Source organism: Oncorhynchus gorbuscha, linkage group LG11 (genome assembly GCF_021184085.1).
Source record: "Oncorhynchus gorbuscha isolate QuinsamMale2020 ecotype Even-year linkage group LG11, OgorEven_v1.0, whole genome shotgun sequence".
Taxonomy (NCBI): Eukaryota; Metazoa; Chordata; class Actinopteri; order Salmoniformes; family Salmonidae; genus Oncorhynchus; species Oncorhynchus gorbuscha.
Genome location: NC_060183.1, coordinates 70405824 through 70421042, shown reverse-complemented (window position 1 = coordinate 70421042; position 15219 = coordinate 70405824). Strand labels below are relative to the sequence as shown.

The window sequence follows — 15219 nt, the reverse complement described above, 5'->3', positions numbered from 1 at the left end:
TACCATTCACATTGAAAACAAATCACAGTATGTAGTTAATTGTGAAATGAGTAGCAAAGAGCTGCATTGGACCTTTAAAGCATAGTACTAAATAGTAAGACTCGGCTCACCTCCGGTGGTGAAAGATGTGAATTGCATGAAAGCAAACACTCAGGAATTTTAGCCTACAGGTTTTTGTATGTCCTCTAGAAAAAGGTACTTTACATTTACATTTAAGTACATTACCAACTAAGTCTCCAGGGTGAGTAAAAGAGCAAAGCAGTTGATAACTGAAGCAAGTGTGCTGTATTGGTAGAGCATGACTTGACATCGGCTCAACCCAGGTCACCTAATCAGGTGGGCCAGGGATAGACACGAACATGAGGGGTGCCATACCCCAGTTACTGTTGATGATATTGTTTGAAAGAACCATTTCAGAATTTGTAGGATATTAACTGGGTAATGAACTCCCAGACAGGGAAGCATACAAGAGTAACATACATTGAGCTGGTTGTTGAATAACTGAAATTACATTACCAGATAGAAACCCACTACCACAGCAAATATTGACTACTTGTATGTAGTGCCAAATACCAAACACTTCAAATTCACACATCCACTCTTATGCAGTCAGTTAAGGATTCTTTTGCCACTTTATTCTGATTTTGTTAAACAAAAGTGGTCCACATGGGACAATTCAAAATGCAAAATAAAGGCAAGCCACAAATGAAACAAGTTCAGACACAGGACAAACCGTTCCCTAAGGGAGAGGAATGGTAAAAAAAACTAATCAATATTAGGGAATATTTTTGATTCTGGGGAGGGAGAGATCAAGGGAAAGTAAGGAGAGGTTGATGATTAGAGCTGCATGGAGGGAACAAGGGAGGAAAGGCTCAAAGCTATGTGAAGGAGGGGTGGGAGGGACGCTCAGAGCTCTCCACAGTCAGCGATGGCGACCTTGGCGGAACACTTGCCACTGCTGGAACCCTTCTTCTCCATGCTAGCGATGATGTTGAGGCCCTCGACCACCTTGCCAAACACAACGTGCTTGCCGTTCAGCCTACAGACGGAAAGAGGTAAGAGTCAGTGGGCACCAATGCTGAGGGGGTATGGCAGTGTTCTTCCTGAACTAGCAGACAGGATTCCTGAGGTTTAAGGCAAACAAAATAGAATGTTTGTAGCCATAGGGCTGTGACAAATCTGGAATTGGGGTTAACGATTGCCTGACGAAAGTAAATGTACAACTACTCAAAATAGACATTCTCTTGCACCTTCTCCCTGGCATGTTACCCTAGCAGTGGGAACTACAGCAGGACCAGGGCTAATGTATCAACGATAACATCCTGAAAATAAATAGAGTATAAACATATCTTTAGTCTTCATCCATAATGACTGGTAACATCATTATAGAACTCCAATAACAGCCATATTTCTTGATGAACATTCAGGCAGTGGTGCATTTCCCTGAAGGACACTAGTGTGCTGCCAGTGTGGAGGAAGTATCTTGCCAGTCAGTTTGATTGTTGGTGTTTGTCAGTCACTTCAGAGCACTAGGCTGTTTACACAGGCAAGCCCAATTCTCAACTTCCTTCTACCAATTGGTCTTTTGACCCATTCCTTTCAGATCTGATCATCAAAACAAGTGATTAAAAAAAATCAGAACCAATTTGCCTGTTTAGACAGCACGAGTAGTGCACGCATGTATCAGAGGCACCATTGAAGGGGCTGAGGAGTGTTGGAAGGTTGGACTGCATCAGTTGTTGCCATTAGGCAGTGTCGTCACAACCACAAGGCTTGGAAGACCATCGTGAGAAACATCACTTGCAGAATGTAAATGTGCATTCAATTTCTACTGCATGTCAGTGTGAACTGCGTGTCCGCATGCCTCACCAGTCAGTGTTGGCAGTGCAGATAAAGAACTGGGACCCGTTGGTATTAGGGCCAGCGTTGGCCATGGAAAGACAGCCCATGCCTGTGTGCTTCAGGGTGAAGTTCTCGTCAGCAAACTTATTGCCGTAGATGGACTTGCCCCCAGTTCCATTGTGGTTGGTGAAGTCTCCGCCCTGAAGGTAAGGAAAGAAATTAACATTGTCACATGTCATGAAACATGCTCACTTACAAGCCCTTCCCCAACAACGCAGTAAAAACACAATTTTGCACAAGAAAAGGAAATCATAACAAACATTGCCTAGCCTACATAATCTTGTATGTAGGCTAAGCAATCAGGACAGTCAGTGAGATCATGGTAATTTTATTTGTATAACTCGCTTTTTTAAAAGGATCCTGTTTTCTAAAAAATTTTTTTGGAGTGTTGGAACTGCATCAGTGTTGCATTTGGCAACGTCGTCAGATCAGAGCCTGTATTCAGAAAGCATCTTGGAATATACACGTTGATCTAGGTTCAGGTCATACTACCCCGCTCACCTGGCACATGAAACCGGGGATGATGCGATGGAAGCTGGAGCCCTTGTAGCCAAACCCCTTGTCCCCAGTGCACAGGGCACGGAAGTTCTCTGGGGGAAAACAGGCAACGTCACGATCAGTGACTGCATAGCAGCTTAAAGGCTGCATCAAGCCAAAATGCAGGGGTTCTCTGATCATTGAAATATTAAACTGAAAAGGTTGGTTTCAAGTACACTTCATTATATCTTTGAAACAGATTTGATGTAGAAGTCAATGCTTTTGGGGTGATAAAGCATTGCAGCTACATTAATTACTGAAAAGTAGAATCATTGAGTCAAACAGATTGGCCCATATGTTTGACATCCCTAGAATATTGTCGCTAGCTAACCACGTGTGCATCACAACCCCAGTCTATTGCAGAGGCAGCAAATAGGCCATCTCTGCAGGGCCTAATTCACAGGCTGTCAACCAGGCCACGAGGACTAACAATAGGCAGGGGCCACACTCTGCCGAGTATACCCATTCACAGCACAGCGGGCCACACAATGCTCCTGCTGACTTATCGGAAGCAGACCTGCCCTTTTGAATTTACATGCATCAGCAGTTCATTGTATATCTGGGGGGGCATGACAGAGGCACCTTTGGAAGGGGCTGAGGAGCATTGGGAAGATGACTGCATCAGTTGTTGCCATTAGGCAGTGTCGTCACCACCACAAGGCTTGGAAGACCATCGTGAGAAACATCATTTGCAGAGAATGTGTGAATTATTCAAGAAATTGCAATCATTTAAGCGATCTTACCTGCAGTCTTGGGGACAACATCTGCAAAAAGCTGCAAGAAAAGATGGCTTTACATTAGTACACAATCAATGAGGAGCAAAAACAGCATGCAGAGAAAGCCTGACACTGAACATGCGGGCAAGGCAAGGCTGGAAGGGAAAGACTTAAAGCATTGACTACAGGAACCAAGGCAGACATGGGCAAGACCTTTGGTTCAAGGTGATGTGTTCTAGATTCACTCTGTTAAGATCCACCAGAGCTCCCATGTGAGAACAAGATTGGTGTTACGCTGAGGTGAAGCTACAGAAGCTGTTCATTTCCAACATATCACGTGACAGTCCATTGCAACAGACAAGCAAACATCTTCAGGCAATGATGTCAGAATCAGAGCAGTGTGCACCATCTCATATTGCCTTTTACAATACAACTGCTCACAACACGCTATCAACTAACCACTCACAGTAAAAGCTTAAATGATATTTTTCCTTACGGCACTAATCTAGGATCAGTTAACACATTTTGAATGCATTAGGAGGGATGGGAAGACAGTGTGACTGGCACCTAGACATCTATATTATAATCCTGACAAGTGTCAACATCTGAAGTGATAACAGCAACATACAGGCCCCTTCACAACATGCCTTTACTGCCAATGGGCAGCTACAGTGGTGGGAGGGCCTCTGCATGGAACACCATGCGGCAGCCTACACAGCAGCTCTCCTCCCTCCTAGCCCCAGACACACCCACATCTGGAGCCAGTACTTTTCCACTCAGGAACAAGTTCAATGCAGAAAAGGGAAGTCACCAGTTAACACAGCCACAAAATCAATGGCTAAACCCCACCTATTTCCAATGCTTGATTTTTACAACCTAATCCCACTGCTGACCTTGTCCAATCTTACAATAGGACCATAGATTCATTAAAATAAACATTTGCACTATCATAGACCATTGACTGTGATAAGGCCAACCCACTCCACCGCTAGAGCTGACCAATGCTGTAGGACCAAGTGGCCAAGCACCATAAAGGCTTATTTAAGGGCAGTTGTGTCCCATGGACAAATGATCCCGAATCTTATTGACCGAGCTCTACCGGGCTTTCTGGCCAACTTGTTAGTTTGGCAAGCACCAACGGGCAATGCCTGTTGCTGGCGTCGGCATGGCCTCTGCGTCAAACAATGGAGTCCGCTACATGGACACGTGCTCCCTCCCAAAGGATGACAAAAGGCTGGGAGATCAAATTGTACAAAACACTGAAGTCAGCGCTACAAGAATCGCCACTAGTCACTTTTGCCGTTTGGAAGGTAATGTTGAATTTGACGTAGGAATGGCATTTTATTCTCCTGGATGTCGCTGAGGCCTTGCGGGTGGACAAGCGTGTCTTCATGTCCACGTGCTCCTGGAAGGGGCAAGAACCGGTACACGCGTGCAATCTGGTGCCAACGCTGCACCTACAACTTCAGTCAACGAAATCTGGAGATTCTGTCACAAATTGTAACGTAAAACGAGATCTCAGTGAAATTAATGGGCACTAGGGATATGCACGGGCCTTGAACCAGGGCCTTGTTTGAATGTAATTGAACCAGTCGCAATGGCAATAGCAGCGATATTTTACCACATGGCCAGATGACTGAATGTCTGGTATTTAGCAAAATACAGCTTACTTAATAACGATGAATACCAATTGTTATCTGATGTGCTGCGGTTATACTGAGGGCGCATAGGCCACAATCCTTGGGCCAGTGCAAATATGGCTGGTAGACAGCATTAATATAATTCAGATGCATCAATCTAAATGTATTCAATTTAACGATTTTACGTAATCAAAGCATGGACTGCGGTCAATGCTTTCTGGTACGTTGTTCCCTTCCAAACCTGCATCCCCTCCTTTTTCAAAATGGCATCTGGCGCGACGAAAAGGGGATGCTGAAAATGGCGACCGGCTAAAATAGCATGTGCGGTGACTAGTTAGCTACAGCACATTACCTAGCTAGTTATGTTAATCGAATCAACGTAATTCCAACATAATGTTCACATGGCTAAGACTGTGGCAAACTGTGACTAAGTTAACGAAAGCGATGGACATATTTTACACCACGGCGGCAAGTTTTTCAAACTCTGCTTCCGAAAGAAATGCGATTTACTTAAGAGTACCGGTGTGAAAATGTAACACATACCGCGTTAAAGGCCAGTCAACGCTAACAGCAAATAAAACACAATCAATTGACAGTTTAAAATGTAGGCATATCAAGCGAGGTGAGTGAGTGTTCGTTAAGTATGAGACGTGTTAAGCTTTCAATGAAGTTAAAGTTGAATTGTTCGTAAGGTAGCTAACATGTTAGAACACGTGGACCACGTCTGACAGCATCCCGGGTGCAGTCATCTACCTGGCAGCGAGTTAAAATAAACCGAACGAGAAATTAAATTATTTTAAAAGTTAAGTTGAGCAGAAAGTTAATTGAGTCCAAAAAGCAGATCTGCTTTCCTCCTTACCTCCATTTCAATCCTTCCGGCGGGGGTATCGCCGATAGTGATGTCGAAGTAAACTCTGGGGTTAGGCATGATTGGGATTAAACTTTATTTTTTTGTGAAACTACACGAGTGCAGACAGTAGATACAGGACGGTGCCGCAGCTGAATCGGAACGGAAATGCTGCCGTTTATACGAGATATATATGCGCACCAAGGGAAGCCCCCGGAGGCAATGAGAACCAATAAGAAGACTGGGGCTGCTGAGTGACATCGGATTTAACCAATTAAAGGTCTTGCGGGTGAATAAATTAGAACAATGGTCACTTCCCCTGCACACCCGTTTGATCAGCAAGGTTTAGGGGATGGACTAGTGATTTACATCTCGATTGGCCCATTGTGGTTCATACATATGACGATCTCGCATTCTGCCCAATGCGCTGCCAGGGGAAATGTGGGTGTGTTCTGGTGGTGGCGCGTTGGTAGATTCCAGGGCGTCTCCCGCCGAATAAAATCGCCATTATGGCTCAAATATAAATGTGAGTTATCAATGGATCTGTATGGTGCAACGGGTCGGGAATGGCCTGTTTCTATCGATCACCGCTGGACAAAAACGCTCACGGAATGTATGCGACATCATCACGAATGATTTTAATAAAATACAAAGCTTTTATGTTGCATTGTGAATAATCTTCTGATTGTCATATTTGAAAAAATGCTGTGTGTGTGTGTGTCTGCGTGATGCCACAGCATGCGTTGGGGGCCACGCCTGAAATGTTGCGGATGAATCGATTGTATCGGGTTGCTGACTCGAGCCTGAGTTCTGCTGAACATGGAATGACATCAGGGTGTTCTTTCCTGTAGCCTACCCTGCTACACCAGCTACGGGGACCGAATACAGTAAATAGAAAACTAGGGAAACTTAATCATTCAGAAGTTACATTTTTTACTTAGAAAACGGATGGAAAATATGGAAATCATCTTTAGAAAAACTGGTGTGCAGTTAAATAGGACAATTCAACATTTCATTAACTGTATTATTAGCTGACATTAGCCTCTAAGCATCATCATCTAGAGAATAATAAACCATAAAAAATGATTACATAGCATGTGCTGTTCATGTCTCATATAGTAACCATGGCCCATAATTCACAAAGCATCTCAGGGTAGGAATGCTTATCTAGGATCTGGTCCATATAATCCATATAATTTTACTAATTATGATCGGAAAATGTGTGAATTACAGCCCCCCCCCATATGTCTTCTGACATGAATGACACATTTCCTAACTCATAGCCTCGGTTAGTTTAAACACATATAGGACAGATGTGCACAGCTTCACCAACACTTTAATTACTCTAATAACAACAATATTATCATGATTATTTAAAAAATGAATTGAATACAGATGTTCTTAAACTAAACATTGCACATCCAACATCTGGTGCTCTAAACAGTTAGGCCTACAAACCAATGACAACCTCAGAGGGGTGGGAACAGACAGATAGTCCCCTCAGGCTAAGGACCCAGAGAGAGGAAGCATAAAGGCTGTTTAAACCTTGGAAATAGGCGGTTTTAAATGTGTGTTACTGGAGAGGAAGAGAGGGAAGAAGGAATGGAGGGAGAATACACATTCACTCCTTGACATATGGGAAACACATGGTGAGCATAATTTGTCCACCTGTCCTCCATCAATTCACAGGAGTTCACTGGGGATGCTTCGATCCATTCCCATGGTCTTGAAAGTGTGTGTATATTTGTGCATGTTTAAATGTCTCTGCAGTATAGTTATAAAAGAGAGACAGAGTGAGAAGGGAGGAGTGCCAGAGACAGATTGAAGGTGAGTTCCCCATGTCTGGCTTCTGACTCCCTCTCAGGGAAAAACAAACTATTCAAACATCTAGTAGTTTCCTTATTTACCAACTGGCCTGATATGAGACACCTCTCTGTCTCAAAAACCCCTCCCATCTCCTTTTGTGTGCTAGCTTTGTATGACCTCATCTGTATAGAGACATTAAGGTGTGTACTGTTGGCATTACCCAGGGCCCAGTTTCCTAATGGAACTTGGCTTAATGGTTTTATGCCTGGAGCAGACCAACTGCTTCATTGCATTTTGGTACACCAGAAGTACATTCATTTACAATGGAATGCTGCAGCGCGTTTGAACAAACAGTAGCAAAAGATGAATGTTAAACATTTGTTGCTCATATACCAAGTAACAACTTTGGATTACATAATGAAAAAGTTGGACTGCAGAATGTATTATGTAGCGTTGATGCAACTGCAATGTTGGTCTGTTCCAGGCGTTAAATAATGCACATTTCCTACAACATCGAATAGGTAACGCGTTTCCCAAAACACAACGTAGAGTGAACGGTCGCTAAATGAATCATTGGAGCACTTGTCGATACCGATAGGATCGAAAGAACGGGAGCGCTGCTCTCAGATCAGCTTTCTCCATCCAAATCTTACCTTAACAGAATTATTTCACAAAAATGACCACGGATAAGCTCCTAGAGAAATATTACCGCCTACTGCTGCAAATATTGACGCAGCTTATTCTATTTGGCACATCATTAAGCACGTTAGGCTACACATGCATTATATTGACTAATTACAGACAGTAGCCTAGCCTAAAAGTAGCAAAATAGAACTCGATTGAACATCACAAATATATTTCAATATGACTATAATAGGTCTATAGCCTACTTTTTATTTGAATAGTCATCTCGGTTTTATTTGAAACATTTTCATACGTTGCTTGTTTGTATCAATTGCAAAGACATTGGCAACTTAGTATTTGTATTCAACTTTGTACTGAAGTTTTCGGCGGTCATAGAGATGGATAAACCATGTGATTCTATGATTAGCGAGATCGGTGTAATAAAGTGACGCGGGAGGGTAAAAAGATTCTAAGCACTTAGCTGTTCTACTAGCGGTCGGAGGCAGGCGATAAATCAGGTGGGAAAAAGCTCAATACATTTAACTATCCTCCTATGAAGGTTCTAACGATTAATTTAGCCTTCGATGTTTTTGGGAAACCGGGCCCTGGTGTAAACACTACATATCTTAATTTCAGCATTCATAACTCCCATTTAGAATGAACAACACCAACTCTTAGTTTTATTTATGACACTAAGTAATGTAATGTCATGTCAGAGATCCACTGTCTGTTTCTCGTTTATTGACAAGTTCCACAATCATAAATACACAATGGAAAGTCAACATAACACTTAATTTTTCTGGTTTCTAAAAAGGTCCTTTAAAAAGTTGAAAATCCTTCAGCTTGTGATTTTTTAAGAACATTACAGTTATAGTGGCTGGCCAGTGCAGGCAGTCCCATTTTCACTGGATTATTCGTTTTTCATTTATTTGATGGATCCAGAGTGCAAAGGGATGCTTTATAATGAGTCTAAAAACACTAGTCTTGACAGAGTTTCCAGACAGAGAAAGTCATGTCTGTCTCTCACTACCCTCTGCACCTTCCTGTTGGTCTGGTCCACAGAGGGTAGGGATGGGCAGGCATGGGGTATAAAAACATGAATCCCTCTGTCCCGTCCCCTCCCCCCTCTCAATAGGATGAAGCTGTCCCTAAACGAGGAAGAAAGTGAGTCTTCAGTTGTTCTCGAACAGAGAGAGCAGGTCATCGTTGCTGTTGCTAGGTAGATCTGGAGGACCTAGGTAGGACAACAGCTCATCTGGATTGGTCAGCTCAGGGAGAAGCTGGAGAGGGGGCACAAAGAGAAAGAGAAGGGAGAGAAAGTGTTGTTGTTATTGTTGCTTTAACATTTTCCTTCGCTTTTCATGCCAATAAAGCGTCTTGAATTAAAATAAATGGATTTTGAAAAAGCAGAGAGAAAGGGGTAGAGAGAGAAAGAGAGAGAGAAAGGTTTGTTTGTGGCACATGGATGTGGCAAAAAACAAGCTCTTTCCAAGAGTGAAGGTAGCTTCAGATAGCTTCAGTTCGACATGCCCAATATAACTCAAATCTACAGTATCGCTGAACGAGCAGCTAGCTGGCTTTCTGTGTGGTTGCCTTACGGTTGTCTAACGGTTGTCTTATGGTTGTCTTACGGTTGTCGAAGTAGAATGATCTGTGGAAGTTCCTCCCCTGCAACCGGTTCACCCCGTCCCCAGTGAAAGAGGGAGGGTGGGGGTTAGTATAAAACCACCCACATGGGCCCAGATCCAATGTCCCACCAGCAATATCACTTAGGATTTATGCCCAATATAGGACTTGGTAATGGCATCGCATGCATCACATGTACACACTTAACTTAAACCTGCATGAATCATAACCACTTCCTCATTGGTGTTGCATTTTCAAACCAATGTGTACCTTACAGATTTGCAAAGTGGATGTTGTCTATCTCAGCCGTTGCCCAAATCTCACAAAGAGAAAACTTGTTTTTGCCATATCTGTATCGGCTATCATTGTGTCTAGAAAATATCAGTTATTGGTATCGGACACCATTTCCATATGGGTGTGACAGGGCTAAGGTAGTGACTTACGTCCAGGGTGTGATCCGCTCCCTCTCCTCCTCCCGCTCCACCCAGGCCGAACGAACCCTCCGTCTGCAGCCGGGCATTCTGGGTATTGGAGTTCCGCTGCTGCATCTGTCCGCCAACGCCGCCTCCGATACTCTGGTTACCGTGGACACCCTGCTGGTGCTGCTGCTGTTGTTGCTGCAGGGCATTATGGGAAGGGTCCATACGGCCAGAGTGGGACATCTGATGGAGAGCGAAAGAGAAGGGGAAGAGAGGGATAGGAAGGGAGAAAGAGAACAGAGTTTCACATTGTATGATGTTATTTGGAGGTTACGTTCAGGGCAGGTGCGAATGAATCCTTCAACTTTTTCTCCACAGTCTGTGTGTGTGACAAGAGAGAGAGAAGTGAAGAGGAGGAATGGTGGATGCTTTGTGCCCTCTCTAAAATACTTTCTTGGACAGCTGAGCAGCTGTCTGTGACAGGCGTGAGCGCCTGCAGGTGTGTGTGTGTGTTTGTAAGAGTGTGTGTGTAAATGCTGTCTCCTCCAGGCCCAGTCAAAAGGCTCTTCACTGTACACACAAGCCAGAAGGGCATGACAGTCACTCTTAGAGAACATAGATAAATACATCACTTTATATAAACGTGCGCACGCACACAAAGTAGCTTCAGGCTAAACTAATGTAACATGGTCAATCAGCTGATGCCTTTATTCAAAGCCACTTACGGTGAACACAAACACACGATATTCACCCTACTCAGGATCCACCTAACTGCTGTTTCAAGCACCCTTCTCTAACCAACTGCACCATTGGAACCACAGCAAGGCAGAGTTTGTGTGTCTCTGACTTACTACTCTACTGTGTCAAGGAGAGTCTATGGTTGAATCTCAAATGGCACCCAATTCCCTATATAGTTCACTACTATTGACCAGGGCGGTAGGGCTCTGTTCATATGTAGTGTACTATAGGGAATAGGGTGCCATTTGGGACGTACTCGATGTGTGTAATTGGAAGCACGAGATAGTCATCTGATATTAGACACATTCTCAGGAGATACTCCATTACCATACTACTGCTACTTTTAGTCACCGACTGTCAGACACTTTAAGATGTCCAATATGTACATATTTAAAAGTATGCTTTGCAATTATAATATATTAGAGAATTTAGTCCTAACAAGTGTGCATCGGATAAGGGCACATTCCATTGAAGTTAACGGCAGTATTACATATAGCATAATATACAGTCCCAGTCAAAAGTTTGGACACCTACTCATTCAAGGTGTTTTCTTTATTTTTTTTACTATTTTCTACATTGTAGAATAATAGTGAAGATATCCAAACTACAAAATAACAAATACGGATTCATGTAAGTAACCAAAAAAAATATATATATATTGATGACAGCTTGCACACTCTTGGCATTCCCTCATCCAGCTTCATGACGAATGCTTCTCCAACAGTCTTGAAGGAGTTCCCTCATAAGCTGAGCACCTGTTGGCTGCTTTTCCTTCACCCCATACACTCTCATATTCATTCCCTTTTCCTACTTACAAAGCATGTAGACGTCTGTAATTTTTATCATAGGTACACTTAAACTGTGAGAGAAGGAATCTAAAACAAAAATCCAGAAAATCACATTGTATGATTTTTAGTAATTCATTTGCATTTTATTGCATAACATAAGTATTTGATCACCTACCAACCAGTAAGAATTCAATCTCTCACAGTCCTGTTTTTCTTTAAGAAGCACTCCTGTTCTCCACTCATTACCTGTATTAACTGCACCTGTTTGAACTCATTACCTGTATAAAAGACACCTGTCCACACTCAATCAAACAGACTCCAACCTCTCCACAATGGCCAAGACCAGAGAGCTGTGTAAGGACATCAGGGATAAAATTGTAGACCTGCACAAGGCTGGGATGGGCTACAGGACAATAGGCAAGCAGCTTGGCGAGAAGGCAACAACTGTTGGCGCAATTATTAGAAAATGGAAGAAGTTCAAGATGACGGTCAATCACACTCGGTCTGGGGCTCCATGCAAGATCTCACATCGTGGGGCATCAATGATCATGAGGAAGGTGAGGGATCAGCCCAGAACTACACGGCAGGACCTGGTCAATTCCCTAAAGAGAGCTGGGACCACAGTCTCAAAGAAACCCATTAGTAACATACTACGCCGTCATGGATTAAAATCCTGCAGGGCACGCAGTGTCCCCCTGCTCAAGCCAGCGCATGTCCAGGCCCATCTGAAGTTTGCCAATGACCATCTGGATGATCCAGAGGAGGGATGGGAGAAGGTCATGCGGTCTGATGCAACGAAAATAGAGCTTTTTGGTCTGAACTCCACTCGCCGTGTTTGGAGGAGAAAGGATGAGTACAACCCCAAGAACACCTTCCCAAATGTGAAGCATGGAGGTGGAAACATCATTCTTTGGGGATGCTTTTCTGCAAAGGGGACAGGACGACTGCACCGTAATTGAGGGGAGGAAGGATGGGGCCATGTATAGCGAGATCTTGGCCAACAACCTCCTTTCCTCAGTAAGATGAAGATGGGTTGTGGCTGGGTCTTCCAGCATGACAACGACCCGAAACACACAGCCAGGGCAACTAAAGAGTGGCTCCGTAAGAAGCACCTCAAGGTCCTGGAGTGGCCTAGCCAGTCTCCAGACCTGAACCCAATAGAAAATCTTTGGAGGGAGCTGAAAGTCCGTATTGCCCAGCGACAGCCCCAAAACCTGAAGGATCTGGAGAAGGTCTGTATGGAGGAGTGGGCCAAAATCCCTGCTGCAGTGTGTGCAAACCTGGTCAAGAACTACAGGAAACGTATGATCTCTGTAATTGCAAACAAAGTTTTATGTACCAAATACTAGGTTCTGCTTTTCTGATGTATCAAATACTTATGTCATGCAATAAAATGCAAATGAATTACTTAAATATCATACAATGTGATTTTCTGGATTTTTGTTTTAGATTACGTCTCTCACAGTTGAAGTGAATCTATGATAAAAATTAGACCTCTACATGCTTTGTAAGTAGGAAAACCTGCTAAATCGGCAGTGTATCAAATACTTGTTCTCCCCACTGTGTGTGTATACATACATACCACATACATATGTACACACACACACTATAATAATAATAAGCAGCTCAGTGGCCAGTTCATAAGGTATACAACCCTGTTCACAAAAATGGTTCGTTCCTACAGACAGTGAGTCACGTGGTGGCCACGGCTTGCTATATAAAGCAGGTAGACAGGCATCGAGGCATTCAGTCACTGTTTGATTAAACGTACGAATGGGCAAAACAAGTGGCCTAAGCAACTTTGAGTGTGGTATGATTGTCGGTGCCAGGTGCGCCAGATCCAGTATCTCAGAAACAGCCAGCCTCCTGGGCTTTTCACAAATGACATTGTGTAGGGTGTTCAGAGAATGGTGTGACAAACAAAAAAAATCCAGTCAGCGGCAGTCCTTTGGGCGAAAACAGTGTGTTGATGAGAGGTTGAAGGAGAATGGCAAGAATTGTGCAAGTGGGCCACAAACAGGCAAATGACGGCACAGTACAACAATGGTATGCAGAGCATCATCACGGAATGCACAACTCGTTAGTCTTTGTCACGGTTGGGCAGCAGACGACCACACCGGGTTCCACTCCTATCAGCTAAAAACAGGAAGTGGCGGCTCCAGTGGGCACACAATGACCAACACTGGACAATTCATTGAGTGGAATTATTTGTTGCTGTTGCCTGGTACTACAAATCCCGGTTCCTGTTGCATCATGCTGATGGTAGAGTTAGGATTTGGCGTAAGCAGCATGAATCCATGGCCCATCCTGCCTGGTGTCAATGGTACAGGCTGGTAGAATAATATATAGGATATTATTTAAAAAACTTGGGTGATTCGAGTCCTGAATGCTGATTGGCTGACATCTGTGGTATATCAGACCGTATACCACGGGTAAGACAAAATATATTTTTTCACTGCTCTAATTACGTTGGTGACCAGTTTATAATAGCATTAAGGCACCTAATACATCACGGCTAAGGGCTGTATTAAGGCACTCTGTTGCGTCGTGCAAAAGAACAGCCCTTAACCGTGGTATATTGGACAGATAGCATACCCACTCAGGCCTTACTTTAGTGATGATACCTGAGAAGCCGGTGTTTGGAGAATATATTGGCATGGGTGTTGTTCAGCCCGAGATTAAGTCAAAGGCAGGCAAAACATGCCAATATATCCAGCAAACATCAGCTTCGAGGGCACTATCACTTTTATACAACCGGTTATCAACATGTTCAAATAATGATTAACATTTTCATTAAAAAAATATATTTTGATGAATTTATTCATACTATTTAAAAACTTTCCACAAGATACAGTCCTGACACAAATCTAGGGTTGCTACCCAAGCCCGATGGTCGTTTGTTCTATTGGCTAACTACAGCTAACTTAGTTACGTCAAACAGTGCAGCCAGTATAACAACAAAGTAGCTGAATTTGCATAAGCTCTTTTCTAGTGACATTTGTTTGGATACAAACATAACATCATAAAGTATTCAGACCCCTTGACTTTTCACACATTTTGCTACGTTACAGCCTTTGTTGAAGCACCTTTGGCAGCAATTACAGCCTCAAGTCTTCTTGGGTATGACACCACAAGCTTGGCACACCTTTATTTGGGGAGTTTCTCCCATTCTTCTCTGCAGATCCTCTCAAGCTCCATCAGGTTGAAATAGCTGCACAGCTATTTTCAGGTCTCTCCAGAGATGTTCGATAAGGTTCAAGTCCGGGATCTGGCAGGGCCGCTCAAGGACATTCAGAAACTTGTCCCGAAGCTACTCCTGCATTGCCTTAGATGTGTGCTTAGGGTTGTTGTCTTGTTGGAAGGTGAACCTTCACCCCAGTGAGGTCCTACGTGCCCTGGAACAGGTTTTCATCAATGATCTCTCTGTTCTTTGCCTCGTTCATCCTTTCCTCGATTCTGACTAGTCTCCCATTCCTTGCAGCTAAAAAACAACAACATCCCTACAGCATTATGCAGCCACCCCCATGCTTCACCGTAGCAATGTTGACAGGTTTGCTGAAGGGCATGACGCTTAGC

General features: G+C 43.5%; 2 protein-coding genes and 2 non-coding genes across 4 annotated transcripts in view; all 4 read right to left on the bottom strand.

Moving 5' to 3' along the window:
• Window positions 1-613: 613 nt before the first annotated feature.
• On the bottom strand, window positions 614-5824 carry ppiab (peptidylprolyl isomerase Ab (cyclophilin A)). The gene is made up of 5 exons (XM_046290297.1): window positions 5655-5824; window positions 3183-3213; window positions 2404-2492; window positions 1870-2042; window positions 614-1039 (listed from the first exon to the last, which is right to left on the bottom strand). The coding sequence occupies exons 1-5, from the start codon at window positions 5721-5723 to the stop codon at window positions 907-909; spliced, it is 495 nt and encodes a 164-aa protein (XP_046146253.1). The 5' UTR covers window positions 5724-5824; the 3' UTR covers window positions 614-906.
• Window positions 1724-1805, bottom strand: LOC123989642. The gene has a single exon (XR_006830598.1). It is a non-coding gene; the product is annotated as a small nucleolar RNA SNORD35 (small nucleolar RNA).
• Window positions 3052-3133, bottom strand: LOC123989641. The gene has a single exon (XR_006830597.1). It is a non-coding gene; the product is annotated as a small nucleolar RNA SNORD35 (small nucleolar RNA).
• A 2972-nt stretch (window positions 5825-8796) lies between the features above and the next one.
• Window positions 8797-15219, bottom strand: part of zmiz2 (zinc finger, MIZ-type containing 2) — a 48605-nt gene continuing 42182 nt past the window's right edge. The window contains 2 exon segments of the mRNA XM_046290298.1: window positions 8797-9352; window positions 10142-10360. Of these exon segments, the coding sequence (XP_046146254.1) occupies window positions 9245-9352; window positions 10142-10360 (327 nt within the window). The 3' untranslated portion in view covers window positions 8797-9244.

Coding starts and splice junctions, on each gene's coding strand:
- ppiab (XM_046290297.1), bottom strand. CDS start 5,723: ATGCCTAACCCCAGAGTTTACTTCGACATCACTATCGGCGATACCCCC. Junction 2,043..2,403: donor TCCCCGGTTTCATGTGCCAG/GTGAGCGGGGTA, acceptor CCTTACCTTCAG/GGCGGAGACTTCACCAACCA. Junction 1,040..1,869: donor TGCACTGCCAACACTGACTG/GTGAGGCATGCG, acceptor TTCCGTCTGTAG/GCTGAACGGCAAGCACGTTG.